Source organism: Lepidochelys kempii, chromosome 2, assembly GCF_965140285.1.
Source record: "Lepidochelys kempii isolate rLepKem1 chromosome 2, rLepKem1.hap1, whole genome shotgun sequence".
Classification (NCBI taxonomy): domain Eukaryota; kingdom Metazoa; phylum Chordata; order Testudines; family Cheloniidae; genus Lepidochelys; species Lepidochelys kempii.
In genome coordinates, this window is record NC_136381.1 from 116,362,253 (window position 1) to 116,378,673 (window position 16,421).

Genomic DNA, 16,421 nt, shown 5'->3' on the forward strand with positions numbered 1-16,421 from the left:
GATACAGACTAACACGGCTGGTACTCTGAAAAATAACACAAGTAAATAGTCAACCATCTAGTAAATAAGAAATGCATCATTCTCCATTTTCTAACATAATAAAAATGTGAAAATTAATCTGAGTAAATGTGAGTTAAGCTGTATACTTAAATGTGTGTAAATGTAGTATATCCTGATTATTAAAAAGCAGCAAATTTAGTGTAAAGGCTATATTTTAATTGCAAAACAATCGGTTAACCTTGGCTTAAATCTGTTTTTTCTGCTTGCTGATTTTAAATAATTTGATTTAAATCTTTTTTTATGTAAACCAGTCCACTCTGGGAGATCGTCTGTCATATCTTTTAGGTTATTGATTTGACTAAGATCCCCAGGACCTGAGGAAGAGTCCAGTTCAGTATCGCTGCCATTTAAGAATGCATCACTTTCTAGAAATTTCAATCTAGAAACTTTAGAATTAGTGTTCCCCTGCAGGCTATTGGGTAGGAGTGTAAGTGAACTCCTCCATGGGAATCCTTTTAGTAGCCCATGATGCAGGAAATGAACCAAACACTCCCAAAGTATTCAGAAAATAACAAACAATCTCATCCTATACTGCAGCATTATAGAAATAGCATAAGCTGCTGCTTCATAATATAAACTTAAATATTATATTACCAAGTAGGAATCCTGTCAAATGATAGCCAAAGCACAGGGGAGAAAACTTAACCCTTATTCCTCTGAAAATAAAGCACACCGATCCAATAAATTAACTCATCATTTCGATTCCATCTGGTGTCCCATATTCTAGAATTTTTCAAAGTAGAACTCAGTGTGTCGATTTTTAGATTTTATAAAAGAAGTGGAGTATTTTTGAAATGTTATGAATATTTGGATGTATAACATTAAGCAAACTTGCTCAGTAATGTAACTAAGGAGCAAACTTTTTTTATGAGCTTATCTTACCGTTCCTAACATGTAAGCAGTACTGCGTGTGCATAACTGTTTTTTGCAGAAACTAATAGCATCTACCTTTTAGAAAGATTTCCAATGCCAAAAACAATGCAATCAGTATCCAGTAACTTTTCTGAAGAAATTTTGTTCACTGAAGTACAAGTAAAAGCTGTGATATTATCATGGATGGTATTAGATATTTAGCTTCTAATTTTCACAATGAAGATTTTATAATTTTATGCAGAATGTGGAAAAATATTGGGGGGAGACAACTAGGACTGGATCTCTGATATTCTGATTGAATTCAACGTAGGTTTACAGTTATTTTGTTATGACTGTAAAGCTGCATTTAGTAAGTGACACAACAAAAAAAGTTGTCTGGAGACTGATTATTAATATATTTTTATGCAAGGTGATATGTAGCCTTTCAGTAAATTGATTTACAGATTAGGTCTGCAAGCTTTTTCCTTTAACACTGCATTAGCCTTTGCATTTTTGTGTGACTAAACAATTTCTATAATACCTTTGTTGTCCCCCTTGATATTTAAAGTAATATGAGACCTAAATAATACGAACAAGGCAGCAAATCTAAATTAAAAAAGAAAGCTATATAGCTAGCAGCAAGTGACCTTATACAGTTTACACTGTGTAGGGGTTAACGTTTTCCCTGATTTACTATGTAAATAGAAATCAACACAGAGAACATGCAGCAATTGCAAAAGTGCAGAGAAGACAGTCAAGAAAAGAATACAAATAGTAAACTGGCATAAAGGAGTCAAAATTTGCCAAATTCTTCAAATGTGATATCAAATGGCTTGTAAATTCTCACCATTGTAGTAGTTTTTGTGCTGTAGTGTGCACCAAAAATGGATTATGAGCTGCTCCATAGTTAATGCTGAAGCTAGTTTCTAATTACAAAGCTGATTATCAGCCCTATTCCCGTTGCCCCAAATTTCCTCAAAAAGAAGCCAGTCTGCTTGAAAAGGAATATTCCAGATATCATTCCAGGATATACATTTTTAGGGAAACTTGGAAACATCAGAAAAGGTATTGTAAAGTTGTGTTTTAAAAAAGTCAAAGACTTTTTTAAAATGTTGTTATTTTGTTGGCTCTATAAAGGAGAAGAGCCTTCCTGTTTTTGGTGAGGTGGGTACCCAGGATATTGAAAAAATGTGTAATAAGTAAGTGATTGGGTGAACATCCTGCCTATCTTAGAATGAGAGTATGGGGTCTTGAATTTTCTCTTTAGAGTAGGTCTAGAGGGAGGTGGCACAGGAAGACTGAAAGAAATATATTGAGGAGAGGAGGAAGTGTACACGCCTTCACTCTCTCCCTGCCTCAACCTAGCAGAGGAATAAGATCAGAAAGCTACCAGACTCAAGAGGAACTGCAAAACTGAGCATTTTACTATAGTGTTTAGAAGAGACACACAGTATTTTAAAGATTGTTCAGTTTGTTCCTCCACTCCTGACCCATCTCTTGTTTGCTATTTTGCTTTTCTTGTCTTGTTTAGTGGGGTGGGAAATTGGATACAGGGGAGGATAGGAGCCTTGGAGGGGAGCAGAAGACTGGTGAGACATGGGAAGAATGCAGAGAACAGGATGGGATACAAGAGAGGCATGAAAGGGGTGAGGTGCAAGGCGCTGGGAGATATGGAAAAGGACAAAGAAAAACAAGGTGTTTTATGTGTATTAAGCTTTGGATACTTAGAATTCTCTAGATATAGAACTTTTTTTCACTGTGAATAAATTTCCCCATCCTTTATTCACTATCCCCAAATCTCAACCAGGTATAACTCTCCCACTCAGTACCCATTCTCACAACCCCTCATATGGACTTGCTAAAATCTGTGGGAGAGGAGAAACACTTTTGTGAGTTTCATAAAATATTGGAGCAGAGCTCTCCTGTTATGGATTCTGTGTATCAACTCCATTTAAAGTGTTAACAATCATTACTAATCTGGGAGATTCCCAAACAAAAAAAAACTGAATTAAATTTGAAGGTGTGTTTCAGTGGAGTCTAACATACATCCAAAAAAACCTATATTGTCTTTACAAAATTTTTGCACCTTTAAAATAAACCCAAATGTTAGTCTGTAAATGAACTTTAAAGGATCCAGCCATTTCTACATTGCCATATTATTCATTACTCACTGCAAAGAGCCTACTCAATGTATTTGTAACGTTAAAAACATAACAAGGTGTCTCTGTGTCTCTCTCTCTCTCTCTCTGTGTACATAGATATATCTATCTATCAGTAGTTCCATAAACCTACATCAAGTAATCAGTTCATTTAATAATAAATAGGTGGATTAAGAATTCCAAATTATAATCTTAAAATATTCTTCTATACCAATACATGACTTTGAGAATTTACAGAATTCTTACATGATTGATTGTACTTCGGAGCTATTTCTTTCACAGTCTTTGCACATCTTACAAACAATAGCTATAAAATCAATTAAAATATACAGCCAGTGACACATTTCCGTTACAGAACAAAGAAAGTTAAAATTGGATGGATGATGCAAGTGGAGTGAGTTATTAGTAATAAGAAGGATTATATTCTGTGGGGGAACTAGCTGGATCCTTTAACTGTACTTTTACAGACTGTCATTTAGAGGTTTTTTTAAGGTTTTTTAATTTATTTTTGGGGTTAGCTGGGCTTCACTGAATTGCTTTTCAACTTCAGTTCTTCTTAACAAAGTCTTTTCTGTTTGAAATGGTCTTAATTATTCTCAGCTATTGTGATTAGCTAACAATTTATTACTGATACAAATTGACTTAAGAGGTAATTTTTCAAGAATTCTAATTCTTAGGAGGGTATATCATTAATTGCATGAATGTTCTGTCCAACTGGTATTGTATTGACTTTGTAATTCTTTTATTTTCTTTTAGGATCTTAACTTATACCTTGAAGACAAAGTCTACCTTGCCAGAAACAACTTTACCTTAGCAGATATTTTAATGTATTATGGGCTACATCACATCATAGTAAGTAATATTTAATTACTTTTCTATTATAACCATCATAATCATTAATGCATGTGAGTAATAAACATTTCTTGTTTTAGAAGATTGCTAGCTAAGTAGAAATACTACTTTTTCCATTCTGTAATTAACATTCATAAAAGGGCAGAGTTTTGTGGAAGTGTTTCAGATTTAATTTACCTTTAAATGTGGCCCTCTGTTTAAAGTAGTATTTAGCTGTGGAACGGGCAAAGGGAGTGTCATATCTGTAGTTTTTGGATAAATAGATTTAAAACTGTCCTTTATATAATGTGATATAAGGACACTATATGTGACTTTTATTCCCTGACTATTCTAGCTTGGTGGCAAAAGTTTGTACCATTACCATTCACAGAATTGGAGGAGGAAACAAATGGATAAAACTGGAAGAACTTAGTGACAAAAAATTAAGACAAAACCTTGATCTTGATAACGTTGGTGAAATGTTACCTGATCTGAGAAGGTGCAGGTGAAGATAAGCTAAATGCTAGAAGGATGTAGAAAGGTGGTGGTGACAAGATTTATTTATTGAAGAAAAGGGTGCTGAGGCTTCAGGATTTGATAAGACTTGATAATACATTATGATAAACGAAACAATGAATTTAGGATGGAGAACTGCTGCTTACAAGAAGCAAGAATTGTTGCACAGAGTCCATGAAATGCAGGCGAGGGAACCCCCCCCCCCCCTTTTTTTTTTTTTTTTTGGTTTGGTTTGGTTAGGTCATGTTATGTAGCTAGAAGTACAATGTTAGGAAGAGTTGTAGCTCACTTCAGAGTCAGAAGGCATAAAGATATTAATAGGGCAAGAACAAGATCCTTCTGGTAGTGACAGGAAGGAAGGAGTAGTATCATGGAGGTAAATCAGTGTCTGAGGTGGTGGTTTTTTATACTTCCTATGCTATAAAGAATTAATGTTGATACAGAAAATGGGTTCTAGCTTCCTGGGAAAAAATCTGGATCGGATTAGTCAAAGTTCTAAAGTAGAAAGTACAAATAATTATTTTCACAAAAAACATGAGGAAAAGGGATAGTTCAACAAGCTAGATTAGCCAGTACCACTATAAAATGTGCTGCTTTTGGAAAAATAATCTTGTCCTGATTCAGAGTAAATTTAATTGCAATCTGGAGAAATGTCCAGGAATGAAAATAAAAGGATTAGGCAAGCAAATGAAAGGGATTGGATGATTTTATAAAAATATTAGCGTAGACAATCAGTTGATTTGGAATTAACTGTGTGAAAAAGGTGATCTCATAGAATATTCTATTGTATGATTATGTCATTAAGATTGGTTACCTTTTATGTATCATATTAAGAATTTATGTACTGCCTATAAAAGTAATAGCAGATATAAGAATACAAGAGTATAACGATACAAGAATATAAGAGTACAGTTAAAAATTAGATGAAGAAAATCAAGCATGTATAATTCAGAGTTTGCTCCAGAGTTGACCATCTAATCAAGAGGAAAAGATACAAGTTATTGCTTAAGGAAATAGAACATATGGTAAAAACAAATGAGTTGGTTCTCCTGGACTGTAACTTCAACCATCCATTTATTGGTTGGGAAAAGTATGTAGAATAATATTGATGTCTAAAAATGTTTTTAAATTTCATGGAAGATATTTCCTGTCTCAAAAGGTAGAAAGTGCAAATAGTGGAGTAGTTATCCCAGACCTGATACAAATAGGGAGGAAATCTAGGTGCAACAAGAACAAATTGTTTTGAATATTGTAGCATTACGGACATAGCTATATGTCAGTACTTAAATTTAAAATGACAGATAAGAACTTTAAAACTTTATGTGGGGGGAGGTGTTTGTTATTTGAAGTGGGAGAGTACCTGTAATGACATTGCCCTACTCAAACTTCAGGGAGGTAGGTGCTGGGCTTCTTAATGCAGTACTGCGCTTCTTAATGCAGTACTGCTCCTGGGACCTGTCTTGTGGGCCACCTTTTGGGATCTGTATTGGCTAGTATGCTGTGAGCAATTTTGAAGATTTTCTTTCTTCCCATTTCCAGCCCCTTCTTCCTGTTGGGAAGGTAGCTGATCTGCATGTCCTTCCTCCTCTCCCCCCAAAGAGAGAACAGTTCCCAGCTCTTTCCCTTTAATCTTGGCTGCAGAAATAAGGATGGGAGGAGGACAAAGGAGTTGCCCTTCTCCCTCCCTCCACCCAGAAATTTGTTAAAAGAATCAGATTACACAGTACTGCCTCAGATTACATACTTCCAGTAAACACTTGATCTCCCACTGTCAGTGGTAGGTTAGTACAAAGATCAAGGGCAGAGTATGACCATTGTGAAGAAATCAAACTTTTTAATAAATAAGGAAAACTAAAAACACTTTTTGTTGCATTCAGCCTCATTCATTGGGAAAATGTGCTTGTTTTTAGCACTGTTGATGCTTCAACTTTTTTTGCTTTTGCTTCATTATTCTCGCTTCTCAGTTTCTCTTCCCTTTCCATGTGCCTGTTTTGTTTTTCCTTTTTTTCCTTCACTTTTCTATTCCCTGTGGGCAATAACTTCCAATTCCTTCCATCTCCCTATTTGCTAACAGTCAGTAATTAAACAGTTTCATATTAGTGTTCAAACTATTGTAGTGGTAACACTACAATGAGGTGAATGAAGAAAGTGGTGTTTTCATCATTTTCAGGCTGTTAGCAAACTAGTGAAAACTATACAACATCTTTTTCCCGTTGATTTCACGTGTTACAAATTATCTTTGCAACCAGGAGGTTTAGAAACTGACCTATAAATAAAATCTTGGGTTCTGCAGAATCTGAGTTTATAAAATAGGCTACATAAATATACCATGTGAAGTGTTTGATATCCCCTCACTATATGAGCCAAGAAGCCTCTTCCAAACCTATGTATGACTGCATTTTTGACATAGGAGTGATGAGTTCCATGTCGTTAGACATTTTCTTGAGTACATTTTGTGGGGGTAGATGAATATGGTGAAAAATAGAGTAGAGCTGACAAGTTAAATCATGGGTTCCAGAGAAAACAGAAATTTAGCAGTACTGCTAGGGGACAAAAAGGACAGTCAAGCTTTCAGGAAGAACTTTAATTCCTCTGTGGGTTATTAGTTTAGTTTTACTAAAATTGTCTCTGATATGGAAACAACGTTTATATTTGTACACTGTAAGTTAGAACTGTGCTTATGCTGTATGAGGACATTTGGGGACTAATCAGTAAAAAGTCTGATTAGTTTTATTTAACATCTCAGTGTTGTTGCCAGAGATAAAGAAATAGACATAAGATTACTCTCCCAGTTTATACACTGTATTAATCACCCATAACGTTAAAAATAAGAAAATACACCACACAATAAACGACCTCTGAAGTTAACATAGAATTTTCTGTCTAACCAAAAATAAAACTATAAAAGCTTCAATCAGACTATCAAGTTCATATCAAATAAACAAGTTAAGATCAAATAAATAAATTATTCTAATATGAATTCTATCTAATAACCTGGGAAGGTGGCCTTCCGCTCGCATGCAGGTTCCCAACTTAAAACTGGCTGAAAAACTTAGTATGAAAAGGAAAAATCAGTTCCCAATTCAAGTTCAGTAATATTTGAACTACTTATCCAGCAGCATTATGTTCCTAGTCCAGTAATATTTTGGTTAATGTCCATTAATAAACTTCCATGTTGTCTTAATACTGAGCTGAAATTATTTGCTAATACTCTTTAACATCTATTTACACAAAATGGGAAATAAATGTTATTTGTGGGTACAAAACAATGTTAATGATTCTTGGGATGTTTTACTGATCGCCATGGCTTTTGCCCATGATGACTCTGACTTTTTTAATTAAAATAGAAAAAGAGATAAAGCACCCATAACAAAGAGTTACCATTTTTCCTTTACTTCTGTAGTCTCTTATAACTAATACTATTTAAAGCTAGGGGTCAGAGCCTATAAATCCTTACTATTGCATGTAGTGGCTCTCTATGAAGCACAGTCTTGCTGACTTTGCTGCAGGATCTGACTTGAAGTCGATATCACATTTTTTTTAATCAAAGTATTGCTAAATTTGTCAGGTGTCTTATCAAGTCATCCCAGTGAGATACTATCCAGTCGCTATTACTGTTTCTCCCCTCCTGCCCTCCCCTTCCCTCCATGTTTTTTCTAAGCACTTTTCCATTTGTACAAGTGTTTGAGCTCTCATGATACCCTTATTCTCATGGGTTTGGTACATTAAACAACTTGATGAGACTCTTGCCCACAGAATTTAGACGGTGAGACTTTGTAACCACTGTGCCATTGGAAATTATATACCTTTTGAAGAATGCAATGTATAGTCCTTTTAGAAACTCCGTTCTAGGCTCATTGTATAATGACTACTTTGGTGAGCCTTCATCATCACCTCTGCATAGAAATATCAAAGATTTTCCTCCTTTAAAAAAATCCTTAAATTAAGTGGCTGTTTGTTTGCTATTAAAATTGCTTTAATAGCAGATAATTATTTTAATAGCAGAACAGCAGCTTTTCTTAACTTGGGGGAATTATCTAATTTAATGAGGAAGAACAGAAAATATCCATCTATAACAAAATGTTGTAAAAATGCCATGGAGATGATCTCTAAACAATTAACCTAAAAGTTACGATCTGAGTAAAAACTAGAGCATGCTACAAAGTGCTTTTTTAATATACTGCACCAGCAGAGTACATTATGTAAATAAGGTAAAATATCGTGCCCTTTTGTTTTCCCCAAGAGGTTTTGTTTTCAGAATAGATATTTTTGCCCTCTGTTTTTTCACTCTGCTAAACAGCCCCTAGTAGAACGAATCCTTCTGCTTTTTCACTTTTGTAAATCAGAAATAACTATTGAAGTCTGGGAGTTTCTAGTGTGAGAGGAATCTTGGGCCCTTTGTCTGCTAAATTTCAGTGTAATTCCATATTTTATGGCCCAGTGTCTTCCCCATTAAAAATAGGTTTTTACCAAAAAAGGACCTATTTAACTGCAGTGCTGCTACTAAAATACCATAGTTTGCTCCAGAATGTTCTAGTATTTTTAGCATGTTTTATATTTTAAATACTGAATTTTGTAAGGCCTCAGGGTATACACATTGCTCTTGCCATACTCTTCATTGCTTTGTAAATTGCACTGCTGCTTTATATTGGGTACCAGTGTCAAACTACAGTAAATATTTAGGACATTTTTATACGTGATCTGAGGTGTCTTTTCTATGCATGTCATTGAGTGCCCAATATATGGGAACTTCAGGCAGTTTTACAGGGTATTTTAATTAAAAGACTATTCTATGCTGCTTTTAATAGCTTTCACTTTTTGGTTTGTCAGGTCTCTGAAATTTTTCTCCTACCAATTTTGTTCCTTTCTGCTTGGATAATGCTGATTTAATTGTGTTTCTAGTGCAACAGAAAAAATGGGTTCTGATTTAAGTGTTTGTGTACTTCTATCAGTGATGTCAGTTGCAGTATGCAGAGGGTAGAAATATGACTTCACCTTTCTGCACCAGTAGGAGGCAAGCTTGCTAATTAAGTTTCAACAAAAGTGGAATGGACCAGAAAAGGAGATTATAGTTTGAATTTCTGAATTTTTTGCAGAAATATAGTGTCAGTAATATGTTTGCATTCTGGCACATGAGTTCCTTTATCTAGGGATGTGTGGTGTCTGCTGTAAGTGATGCTGCAAAATCTACTTGTTTTCAAGCTGCTGAAAGGACTATTGGGCTCTTAGATGTGCTTGGCTCAGTTTAGTTACAATAATTCAGCAAAGGCAGCTCTGCAAAATCAATATTATGAAGAGGAAATGTTCTCTTTTTTTCTACTCTTCTTCCCCATTCCTATCCCACACCATTCAATCTTATTATCGCCATGCCCTCTTATCTTTGCATCTCTTACTCCAGTTCTATGCCTGTTACGGCCAACTCTTGCAGTCCCAAAAGTTGACTATTACAAGATGAAGCTCAGCTTGAGACTCTAGCTACTGAAAATATTCAGAATTATTCCATCTTTTTCCCTCTTTGCTCCTATTATCCAGCAAGTTGGAGCTGACATATCATCTGTGTGGCTTCCAGCTCCAAACTAAACTTGGAGCAATCAGTCTTCAGATGCTGTGAGGGCATATCTTTGGATACAGTAATATCCCGCTGGAACATTCCTCTAGCACAATACTCACATTTGCTCTGACCAGCATGGATTGATTTAAATCATCAACTTTAATTATATTTTTTAGTTATCTTCTTGAGAGAGGTTGATATTATTTTTTTTTATTGGTTGGTAACCATTAAAACATGTTGTTTTGCAATTAAAGTATGGCCTTCATACTAAAATTGTCTTTTTGTTTGCTAACCAGGAGGATACAGTAGCTCAATAAACATTTGTTAGCAGTTATATAGCTTAATCTACATTTATTCACATACTTAATTTTCAATTTTCTATTATGTTAGAAAATGGTGAATGAAACATTCTTTATTTACGAGATGACTAATTTGTTACTTTTGATTTGTATAAAGCGCTTTTTGGATGGAAATTCAATTGAAAATGCACAAAAACACTTTAATTTTTGTGTTAAATAAACTACCGTAAATTTGCTGGACACAGGTTGAAAAAAGTTTATCACAATATGTTGTGGATTTAAAACTCCATAAACAAAGGAAACATTATGTGTAGTTAGTGAATTGAACTGATTATTCTGGTCACTATATTTTTAAAGATTTTTAGAATGAATAGATGTCATTCTCGCACACCTAATTTTTATCCATAGATTGGAAGAAGAAAACAAGCTTCTATCTGCACCTGCATATGTAGTCTGATATGGCAGGTTCAACTGAAGATCATCTTTGGTCCCTTCATAGTAGATTGCTGTCTACCTTTCTGGGCTTAATCAATTTTTGAGTCCCTCACTACTAGGTCAGTTAATATGGAAGGATGTGGAGAGGGAACAGAGCATTTGTAAAGCATGTTGGAAATTAGGCTGACAATGGAGGATCTAGGAAGGGTAATTAAAAATAAAAAAACCCAACATAGTAGTGGGATGATTGTAGTGAAATCCTAATCCTGCTGAAAGGAGAATAGACCGTGAAGAACCAGCAGTACAGTCAGAATTTCAGTGAGTCTCCCATGCCTTTGACTTCAAAGAAAATGTAGTGGTAATTAGATTTCATTGAGAATCTTGGGCCAATTTCTTGACTGCAACCAAGAATTTTGCAATGTAAACGAATGCAAAAGTGGAGTAAAGCTCACCTCTCTAGTCCTTCTTCTGGATTGGCTGTGTGTCTACTCCAGTCTTCAGACATACATTGAGGCAGCTTTTAAAGCTGTTTATTAAGATGGTTACTGATGGGCTGATCGTAAATAAATCATGTTCACAACTACTACACGAGCACCAAGGAGGGAGGATATAAAGTCAGCATAATGGCTATTTACCCCCTGGAAGCTCCTTCTAGTTTCATCTTCCCATGGCCAGTTAATTTACGTTCACAACTAGATTCTTCCAATAACCCTAAGGTCTTTAAAACTTGAAAACTCTTTAAAAATGTAGAACATATGTGGTGACCTGGCTAGGCAAGGTTATCCTAATTGTAAGGCGTGGCAGAAGCGCAAACCAAGACAAAAGGGATAATCTTAAATCTTTAGAACTTTATAAGGGAGACCCCAAAAATTTTACCAGGAGCAAAAATAATATAGAACTTTACTAATGACTTGCTACTTATAATAATAAACTATAGGTTACCAACTCATTAACCTTTGTGAGCTTGTACACACTGTGCAGTTAGTACCAAATGCATTGTTGTTAAGAACAAGAGAGCAATATACTGTGTCACTTCAGAGAAGAATCAATTTCTCCTTTCCTTGGTGGTAAGTCCAGCTCCACTCTTGCAGTCCTGTTCTTTGCTTCTCTTTGACTTGAAGTGTTCCTTAGATTTGATGTTCCTGTGGCTGTACCTGTTTTCACTGAGTTTATCCACAAGCAGGCCCTAGTGACCCTCACTTGTCCATTAGGCACCTTTGAACTGTATTCCTTCAATAGATTTTCAAACAGTCATTCGCTCTGTTCATATACTTTAGATCAGGGGTTTCAAACTCAGTTTACCTTAGGGCCAATGCCAGACCTCAAATCCTCCCAGCGGGCCAATAATGTCACTCATGCTGCCCAGAACCCGCCGCCCAAAACTCTGCCCCCTCTGCCTAAGGCTCTGGGAGGGAGTTTGGGTGGAGGAGGTCATCTGGGGTAGGGGATTGGGGTGCAGGCTCTGGGAGGGAGTAGGGGTGAGAGGTTGGGCTCTGGGAGGGAGTTTGGGTGGGGGAGGAGGTCTGGGGTGCAGGCTGCGGGAGGGGTGTGTGGGAAGGGGGAGGGAGTGCAGGCTCTGGGCTGGGGTAGGGGGGTGCGGTGCTTACCTGCGGTTCCAAGGCAGGGTGGGCCGGGGGACCTCCGTGCGCTCTTGCCCCCAGGCACTACCCCCGCAGCCTCACATTGGCAGTGGGGGCAGCGTACGGAGGCACAGCCCTGCCCCGGGACTGCAGGGAGGGGCTGGCAGCCACTGGAGTGAGCAGGCAGACGCTGCTCCGCTCTGTTGCGCTGCCGGGGCCCCTGGGGGAGGAGCGCCCAGGTGGGGCCAAGGGAGAGACCCAGCCCGAAAACTGCTGGAGTCCTGTGGGCCACACTGGGGAGGCTCGCCGGCCGCAGATGTCCCGTGGGCCAGGAGTTTGAGACCCCTGCTTTAGATCTTTTGTGGGTGGGCTTCTTGTTTACTGATTTCAGGATCTGTTTTAATCAAACACAGCTTTTTGATCTTTTTTTCCCCCACCAATTATATTTCCTTTCAGTTTTTTTTCCCCTTGATAAAATCTGCAGATGTACCAGAGAGAGTATTTCCTTCTACTTCTCTTTCTCTAACAGTGTCTGCCTGCTCACATACCCAGATCCTTTTTTCCCCTGGTTCTGACATGAAAACTTCCCAGTTTTCCTTCTCACTTCCCAATACCTTACTTTTATTCTCCTGTTCTTCTTTTATTTTATCACCTCCCCTCTTACCCGGGCTTCAGTTCATCCGCTAGCTCATATCTCCATTCTTCTCCTCCTCCAATAGCTTTTTCCCAGTTCCCTGTCAGTAGAGCCGTGCATGGATACAAATTTATATCCATGGATGCAAATCGGTAATCACTGAACTGAAGGGCTCTTCTGGGAAACGCAGCGGTGAAAGGAGCAGAATGTGCAGCTGCCACTCCCAGGGGCCCGCGCTGGCAGTTCCTCCCGTGTGGCTGTACCGCCCCATCCCTTCCCCACAGCTGTCTGCATAACTGCGTCTCCTGTCTGGAGTCTGTACAGCTGCGTCAGAGGATGGGGCTGGGGGTTGTACAGCCTCGCAAAAGGAGCTGCCGGCATGGGGCGCTGAGTCCTGGGAGTGGCAGACCCATGTTCTGCTGCTTTCACCACTGCGGTTCCCGAGAGAGCCCTGCGATTCAGTGGATACCAGTTTCTACCCGCAGATATAACTTTGTGTCTGCGCAGGGCTCTACCCGTCACATGGATTCTGAGCTCCCTCTTACTTGCTAACTCTCTTCCCAGGACATTGTTCTGTGCTGCTTCATCACAGCTGCACTAGGTGCTAGTGCCAGGGTGCAGATTGCTACATAATCGCACCTCTAACCATGGCAGACAACCCTGCTAATTCATGGTTATATTTCTAATGTGGACAGATCCTCAATCTATAGCTTTTGGTTGTCGTGATTTGAATGATGCCACTTGTCCTAGATACTAGTAATCTGAGTACATCTAAAGAAAATAAATTATTGTTGCATTTATGCATTTTTCCAGCATTGTTGAAATACACCCAGCAACTATTGCTGACACTCTTAGATCAAACGGTTAAAAAAAAAAAAAAAAAAAATTAGAAGCATACCTTTAATTGCTTTCTGTCTTGAATATGCTTGGAAACAGTCCATCCGTCTCTTCAGTACTGCTTTTTAAAAATGTAAACTAGGCATTGGCCTGAGATGCAAGACTGCAGTTCACCAGACAGCTTCCTAGACAAGAGCTCAACAGTGAGGATTACTTGTATGTCTTTCAGAACTTTTCCTAAGGATACTATACAGTAATCCCTTGCTAAACATGCTAATTTCCAGCCTTTCTTCACTTTCCTAGAGGTACTGGAACAAGAACCAGGCCTGTACGCTTTGTAATCTCTCCTTTAATCCCGTACAGTTGAGCCTCCAGTTCTGTTTTATGTTGAATTATGCAAATTATAGTTGAAAATCTTCAGATTTCCATAAAGTTAACATATGGTTTTAAAAGTCCACAACCAAAAAATATAAAATCAATGTACAGCACTGCTAGACTGTCATAATTTTTCATCCTATTTAAGAACTGACTTTATAAAACTATTTTTTATTCCTGTAATTTATGTTTCTGCGTTAATAGGGATATGATTATTTAACATCTTTTATTTCTTCCCTTGTTTAGGCTGAGCTTACAGTGCAAGAGAAGGAGAAATACCTTAATGTGTCTCGCTGGTTTAATCACATTCAACATTATCCAGGTATCAGGCAACATCTGTCTAATGTTGTCTTCATGAAGAACAGACTGTATACTAATGCCCATTAGGGGTCTTCAGTGCCATATTGGAAGGGTGATTGGGAACTGAAAAAATGGGAAATGTCTGGATTTCAAAACTGCATATTTCAAAATCACTAACTTGTAAGCATAGATGTATAACCTTCCTTATGTGAACCAGAACAGCTGATGCCTAAAGTAATGAAATTGCGTTGAGTAACTATCATTTAAGATTTGGACTTCGTAAAAGAATAGTATAGTTTATTTGTTAAAATGCAACAGTAGTGGAAAATGGGAATCAAGAATCAAGTTTTAACCTTTTTTTTTTTTTTTTAAGGGGACTATTTTTTTACCCATGTAATAGCTGAATCTTTAATATCAGACAAATGAACAACTTGTCCTTCAATATTTTGCTATTTATTGACTTTTTACATACTTAGCACTTCATTATTTTCATTTTATTTTCCATGGATGTTTACACCTGTTTTGTAAATATTATGGTAAGAGCTATATTGTGTGCCAAGGATGTGAAAAAGGGAACAGATAAATGTGTCAGTTGCAAACAATATTTATGTAATAAATTTATTTAAAAAGTCTAGTCTTAATTTGGTTGTGATATTTTTATTTCTTAAAATATTCTTTGGTAGAAAATTAAAAGTTAAAATAACTGAACTCAAATAAGCTTTTTAAAAAAATCACTTGCATTGGTTATTGTGACTTGGGCTACAAAGGAATTTAGACTCTGACCAGGTAGAAGCAATAGCTAATTTTTGGTTTTCATGTTAAGTTTGACATTATTTCCCAAAAATGAATCCTGACAATTTTCATTTGAAAAAGTTACAGAAGTGTAAAATCTGCGTAAGCAACCCTGTGCATTTTTTCAGAATGTTTGCACATTTCCCTCCAAAAAGAAATACAAGTTTGAAAACTCTAAAAACATGATTTTTAAAAATGTATTCAACTTTCCTAAGGCAATAATGGGGTACTTTACTAAAGTCATTTTTTGATTTGCATTGATTTAATTTCTGTGGGTTAAAAAAATGGAGAGGGAAAAAAATGTTCTGCGTGGTTTTTTTTTTTTTAAGTAGGATTAAAATCTTTTTGATGTGAACTGCTATTTAATAGTTTGGGTTAGTGAATATGTGGCTCTTCCAAGTCTTTGGAAATTAGTGATCTAAAATGGAAATACCTAGCACTATTAATGCACTGAGTTGCATAATTTAATTGCCTAACATTACCTTCTGCATACTTTCAGTCAATTGTCCTTTTTTTCTATAAATAGGTACTGAAACAATTGTTTAGTTTGTATAATTTAGTTTCTACAGTTCTGACTGAATCTGGACCAGAATGCATATCCTTTATGTGGAAGTTGTGGAATGCATATCCTGCATTATGTGGAAACACTAATACTAGCATTTCTTAACTTTAGTGCTCCTTCATTTTGTAACGTATGTTTTTAATATAGCTTTTTATATGGAATCTCTTAAAATTATGCTAGATAGAAAAATACTTTCAAACTACACACACACACTCGCTCACTCTCCCTCTCGGTACTGCCTCATGGAGTGCAGTTTTTGAGTTTTGAAATAATTATGGCTTGGTTAATACGGGAGCAATGCTGGGCTCAGGATAAAACTAGAGGGATACTCTGGTCCCATGCTATCCTGTAGTGGCTCAGGAGCATGAGTACCAACCTGTTAAGACTGTTAAGAAGCAGGGCGCAAACCTGAAATTGGTTGAGCGTTCTGTACTTAGATTTCACCAATCTGTTATCAAGTGTGAACTCCTCAAGCACTATTAACAGCTTTAACATGGAGAAGTCTGATCAGGGCTGGATTTACATCTTGCACGTCCCTAGGCACAGCATCTTCAGTGTCCCCCCCGCCTATAGCTGACGTTTGTGTTTCCCATAAAAAATTACTTTTAACCCAGTTTTAACTTTTAGGTGCCCCTATA

General features: G+C 37.0%; 1 protein-coding gene across 6 annotated transcripts in view; it reads left to right on the plus strand.

Moving 5' to 3' along the window:
- Nucleotides 1–16,421, plus strand: part of EEF1E1 (eukaryotic translation elongation factor 1 epsilon 1) — a 51,987-nt gene that overhangs the window by 15,756 nt on the left and 19,810 nt on the right. For 5 of the 6 annotated variants that reach the window (XM_078851624.1, XM_078851625.1, XM_078851628.1 and 2 more), the window contains exons 3-4: nt 3,828–3,923; nt 14,376–14,451. In XM_078851624.1, coding sequence (XP_078707750.1) covers nt 3,828–3,923; nt 14,376–14,451 — 172 coding nt within the window. Of the gene's footprint in view, nt 1–3,827; nt 3,924–14,375; nt 15,067–16,421 lie in introns of those variants that run through there. The other variant, XM_078851627.1, reaches the window with a different exon arrangement.